Source organism: Gekko japonicus, unplaced genomic scaffold (genome assembly GCF_001447785.1).
Source record: "Gekko japonicus isolate JY-2015 unplaced genomic scaffold, Gekko_japonicus_V1.1 scaffold1145, whole genome shotgun sequence".
Classification (NCBI taxonomy): domain Eukaryota; kingdom Metazoa; phylum Chordata; class Lepidosauria; order Squamata; family Gekkonidae; genus Gekko; species Gekko japonicus.
The window spans coordinates 602,987-609,073 of NW_015165859.1; the positions used below are offsets into that span (position 1 = coordinate 602,987).

Sequence of the window (6,087 nt, forward strand, 5' to 3'; positions counted from 1 at the left end):
CTCTCTCACAGGGTGTCTATTCTGGGGAGAGGAGGGGAAGGCGATTGTAAGCGGCTCCAAGACTCTGAGTGAAGGGCAGGGTAGAAATCCAATATTTTCTTCTTCTTCTAACCAGAGCCAACCCTGCCTGGCATCTGAGATCAGGATCAGGGTACGCTGGCCTGTCCAGCTCAGGTCCAAGGGCATTTACTCCCAAGTTAATGTGCACACAAGACCTAGGGTTGCCAACCTCCAGGTGGTGGCTGGAGATCTCCCGCTATCACAGTTGCTCTCCACGGAGATCAGGATCACTTCCCCTGGAGAAAATGGCTGCTTTGGACGGTGAAGTGTATGGCACTACACCCTGCTGAGGTCCCTCCCCAGACCCCACCCTTCTCAGGCTTCACCCCAAAAGTCTCCAGGTATTTCCCAACCTGGAGCTGGCAACCCTAAAAGACCGCGCCTTTGCGGCCCAATCCTTCCCAGTAAGCCCCATTCGTGTTCAACGGGACACGGCCCTCCTCCTCCCCAATACAAAACGTGCATGACCCTGCAGTGCACGGTATTCCATTGCTGGGTAGCTCTCGCATGAGACGCTCGCCAGGCTCTGGCCGGCCGCAGCCACACCCCGCCGGCTGCCGAGCTTCCGGGCGGGCCACTTGCACCTGGCACCGAAGAAGGGCCGGCCGTTCGTGGGTTGGCCGCCGCATTTAAGGCGCGGCGCGCCACGCCGGGACCCGAAGCGCTCCATCCGCGCGCCCCCTGTCTTAGAGCCCGCCATGCTCCCGCAGGTCTGGCTGGCGACGGCGCTCCTGGCTTGGCTGGCGGCGACGACGAGGAGCCGGGGTGCGCTGGGACCCCGCGGAGGAGACCCCGGCTGCCTGTCGCCGGCCGGCTGCGACTCTCCCGAGGCCGGGAGCCACAAGGCGCCCTGCGGGCAGAAAGGCTGCGGCGCCAGGGCGGCGGGCGAGCCGTGCGGCGTCTACACGCCCGGCTGCGCCCGCGGGTTGCGCTGCGTGCCGCGCCCCGGGGAGAGAGCCCCGCTGCACGCCCTGCTGCGCGGCAAGGGGGTTTGCCTGGCTGCTGCCGAGGAGGGCAAGCCGGCCGGCCGTCGGAACCAGACGGAGGCGGGTGAGTGTCCGAGCCGAGGCGGCTGCGTCTCTTCCCCTCTCGGGCTTCACGCGGATTAGCTGCCTCGGAGAGAGTTGGGAAAAAGAGCAAGAGAGTCCAGTTAGCACCTTAAAGGCTAACGACATTTGTGGCGGGGGACGAGCTTTTGGGAGCCGCTGCTCGCTTCTTCGGATACAGCGGGAGTGTGACACGAAGTCTGAGTCCAGTGGAACCTTTAAGGCCAGCCGAGTTTCACAAAGCTAGAATGGGAGGGCGGGGTATAAATTTTAATAAATAAATAAAGAAATAAAGAAATAGCTTGGAGAGTGGCGTGGTTTCAGATGCAGGCAAATGACAACAGCAGGTGTGACTGGACTCTGCAGTGATGTGCAGAGGGGGGTAGTAGGCGTGGAGAAATCAGCATTGGTAATGAGACAGGAAACCGGGGTCTCCCTTCAGTCCAGGTGGACGCATTGGGTTGAGTTTCGTTATCAATTGCAGTTCAGCAGTCTCTCTCGGGTAGAATTGCAAGCCGTGCAAGGAGCAACTTGGCAAGCGGTGCCTTTGACCGAGGGGACTGTCTTTCCTGCTATAGTTTAATTACGTATGTATCCTCAGGGTCCTGTTCTGCCCTGGATGGCCCAAGCTAGCCTGATCTGGACAGATCTCAGAAGCTAAGCAGGGCAGTCCTGGTTAGTGTTTGGATAGGAGACCACCGAGAAGTCCAGGGTTGCTACGCAGAGGAAGGCAATGGCAAAACCACCTGTCAGTCTCTTGCCTTGAAAATCCAATGGCGTCACCATAAGTAGGCTGTGAATTGACGGCCCTTTATGCAAACGCACACCCCCCTAAGGGTATGTAGGAGGTGAATTAATCTGGTTTAGATACATCTTAACCAGTGCTCCCTCTAGGCTGTGGAGTCTTGTGAGCAAAAATTCTACTTTGTGAGCCATTGGCGTTAAAGTTGTGAGCGAGCGATTTGGCTACTGCACAAATTCGTTTGCTCTGGAGCTGAGCTGAGACAAAAATGTGTGAGCCGGAGGCTAAAAAACTGTGAGCTAGCTTGCACTAACTCAGCTTAGAGGGAACACTTAACCCATCTTGGTTAGGATTGCTAAAATGTAGTTAAGGGGTGGGTTGTTGTATCCTCACCTTGTTTTGTAAATCTCTTAAGCCCACTAGACTGGAGGGAGTCTGCCTAGCATTGTGCTGTCGAAGACATTACTACAGAGGGTATGCTTTTTGCATGCATACTATACCCTGTTTCCCCGAAAATAAGACCTACCCCAAAAATAAGCCCTAGCAGGATTTCTATGCATTTGTGGTATAAGCCCTAGTGTGTCGTCTTGAGAAAAAATAAATATAAAACAGTGTCTTATTTTCAGGGAAACACGGTATGTTCGGGTTCTCCTTCCAGGACGTGCAGTAGTAACGCCCTGCCCCAAAACTCTGAGGTTCCCGTGTGGCCCAGGGGCCAGGTTGATCTTGTTGCGGTGCAGAAGCTAAGCAGGGCCGGCCCCTGGTTAGTACCGGGAAGAGAAGTCCAGGCTTGCTCTGCAGAGGCAGGCAGTGGCAAGCCGTCTTTGAGCTTCTTGAAAACCCTACGGAGTTTCCATGCCTCTGCTGCAACTTGACGGCAGTTTCCCCCACCGTCTCCCGAGGATGAAGAAGCCTCCTGCGGCCAGCAGTCCTTCTCAGGGTTAAAAAAGAGCCAGGCATTCTTGCTGCATGGGTGAAAGGGCTGTTTCTTTTGTACAGAGAGGCTTTGTTCCAAATGCAAAGCGAGATCCGGTGCCTTGGTGGGGGACTTTTAAAGAGGGCCATCTCTGTATGGTTTGGGCACGTTCTAAGGCAGGTGTGATGCCTTAGTCAGAGTTTCCCAAACTTCTTAAAACTTTGCCTCTACACCATTTCTAAAAACTTTGCCTCTACACCTGCTGCAGCCATGCGACTTTCCAGGTCAATAGAGAGGCAGTGGTGTCCACAGATGAACATCTCTCACCTGCCGGGTGTTGATTGGGTAATGAAGGTCTGCAGCTTCTGACTCTAGAGGCAAATGTGGTTCGGTACAGAACCAAGTGCCCTGACCTTGGAAGCTCAGGCTAGTCAGATCTCAGAAGCTAAGCAGGGTTCAGCCCTGGTTAGTATTGGGATGGGAGACCTCCCAAGGAACGCAAGGGTCGCGACGTGGAGGCAGGCAGTGGCAAACCACCTCTGACCGTCTCTTGCCTTGAAAACCCTACAGGGTTGCCATAAATCAGCTGTGACTTGATGGCACTTTCCACCACCACTGAACCAAATACAGCGTTTTTTACAAAAAATTGATTCATTATTGGAAGGGTAGGTGGGGTGCAAAAATAGCCAGTGTGTAAAGGGAGTGGCAGGCAGATATGTTTATGGGACTAAGTGACTTCTTAGAGAAAATGCAACTAAATGGCTTTTTTACAGAAATGTAAAATGGCTGAAGTGAACAGTTGCCAGTAGCCCAAATATGAGCTATGCATAGACTTATGCCTCTGCACTATTGTGCAGGGTCATACTTATCATTTCTTGTGAGTCCTTGTGTGTGCCGCTTCCTAATAAGGGACTCGCGGCAGCCAGTGTTTGGCTGCAGAAACTTTATGGATTATTGATCTGCCTGTTAGTTATCAGCAGTGAAGAGCAAGTATAGCCTAGTGATTAAAGTGTTGGACTACAGTCTGAGAGACCCAGGTTGGGTTCCCCACTGTGCCACTGGAACATGGCGGGCGACTTTGGGCCAGCCACGCACTCTCAACTGAGCCCGCTTGCGGGGAGGGCGGGGTATAAGTTTGATAAATAAATAAATAAACTCTCAACCTAGCCTCTCTTGCAGGGTTGCTGTGAAGATAAAATGGGGGAGAGGCGAACGATGTAAGCCACTTTGGGCTCCTCTTGGGGTGAAAGATGGGATAGAAATGAAGTTACTATTTTCATTCGTTGTAGATTTTCCGGGCTGCGTGGCTGTGGTCTTGGCATTGCAGGACCTGATGTTTCACCAGCAGCTGTGACTGGCATCCTCAGAGGTATAACACAGAAAGATGACACAGAGAGTCCTCCATCTTTTTGTGCTATACCTCTGAGGATGCCAGTCACAGCTGATGGCGAAACATCAGGTCCTACAATGCCAAGACCACGGCCATACAGCCCGGAAAATCTACAACAGCTACTGTTATAAGACTCTTTGACTCCATGTTACAGAGTAGAATAAACTCCTTACTGCTCTTTTTAAAAGAGAGCATATGTTTTTGGGTTCCCCTCCCCCGCTCATAACAGCTGCCCTAATAGACAAAGGTCCAATGGGCAAACTATAATTAATGGCTCTTGTTGCATCCTCTGCTACAATCAATGATTGTATTCTTGATTCCATGGATCATCCATATTGTTCCTGATGGTCCACAGATCAAATACCGCTTACTCTTTATTAACCAGTGCAAAACCCAGTTGGGATGCAGTTTGTTTCTTTTTCTTCTATACTGCACTTTCCCATTAGTTATAAATCAACAGGTCACTATGACCTTTATGCTATTCTGTTTGAACGTATCTTAATGCACCGTGGTTCACAGCCTATGCTGGTGATCTGCATGATAAATCTATCCCTTTAATTTGGATCACTCATGTTACCATACCCTAGTTCATGCTAGGAGATAATATAAACAAATAAATAATCGAAAAAGAAAACAAAGCATTAAAGTAAATGACCTCCTCGCAGAGGCTGTGAATTCTGCTGTCCAGTCGGACAACATTCTGGGGGCAATAACAGGCTTGTTTTCGGATCCCTGAGTCACATTTCTTTCCTGCCTTCACTTAACGTGATGTCTCAGGGTTCTGCATATCTTTCGTCCATGTACAAGAGGCCAAGTCCCATCCTTGGCATCTCCTACTGACAAAGTCTCTGGTGATCAAGATCCTTTCACCTCTGCTGTTTTGTCCACCAGGCTTCCTGCAATTCTGTTGCACCTATGTCAGTTGGTGGCCTTAGATCCAACAGTTTGCCATCCTCTCCTCTATATGAGGTCTCCAGTTGATTATACCATTCCATTTAGTGATAAATGGGGAGGATCTATGGCTCAGTGGAATAGCGTCTGCTTGGCAAGCTGAAGGTCCTAGGTTTAATCTCTGGCCCTCCAGTTAATGGTCTGGCAGTAGGTGATGTGAAAGACCTTTCTCTGCCTGACACCTTAGAGAGCCGCTGCCAGTCTGAGTGGACAGTACTGACCTTGATGAACCAATGGTCCAATCCACTATAAGGCAGATTTGAGGTGCTCTGTTAATCTCCCCCCCCCCGACAAGAAAAAGGATGTGATTTCAAGTTATTCTTTTTTTATATATAAATTTTTATTAGATTTCCAACATATACATCTATAAACACAAAAACGAAACAAGTAACCAGACATACATCCATTTAAAACAAGTATCCCACTGCACCTCCAACTAAACTCAGTTTCGCTAACAATATTGATTTCTATATCACAATAATTAAATTTAACATAAGTCGCCTACATGTATTAAATTCTTTGTCTCTTCCATCAATTTCATTTATTATTACAAGTCATCATCAGCTCTTTTTCCGGTAAATTTAGTTAAATATGTTCATTACTTCTGAACTAGAAGGCAGTTGATGAATAATAAAGATAATCGTCTCTTAATACTACATCAAACTTCGTCTCCATATTATTATTTACTTTCTCCAGAAGTTGAATTACATTTATTGAATTTCATTTAACCTATAAGTTTGTATTCCAACTTTTAATCATAACTTAATATGCAATACAAAAAGAGAGTATCACAACAACAACTAGCTACCTCCTGGCATTTCCCACATGACTGCCCATTTGCCTAGCATAGGTACGTAAAAAAGAAGTTCTTCCAGCCACTACCAACAATATCCATATTTTTATATCACAAAAATTCAAAAAGAGCTAAGCAATTCCAGAAGATTTAATCCTATTCTTTTCCTAGATTTCCATCATATATATA

The 6,087-nt window shown here is 48.8% G+C and overlaps 1 protein-coding gene across 1 annotated transcript; it reads left to right on the forward strand.

Moving 5' to 3' along the window:
- Positions 1 to 640: 640 nt before the first annotated feature.
- LOC107110424 (insulin-like growth factor-binding protein 6) lies at positions 641 to 1,110 on the forward strand (the record flags this gene model as incomplete). The annotated part of the gene is made up of 1 exon (XM_015411207.1): positions 641 to 1,110. A coding segment is annotated over exon 1 (352 nt), but the record flags the coding sequence as incomplete, so codon positions are not given.
- Between the last annotated feature and the right edge of the window lie 4,977 nt (positions 1,111 to 6,087).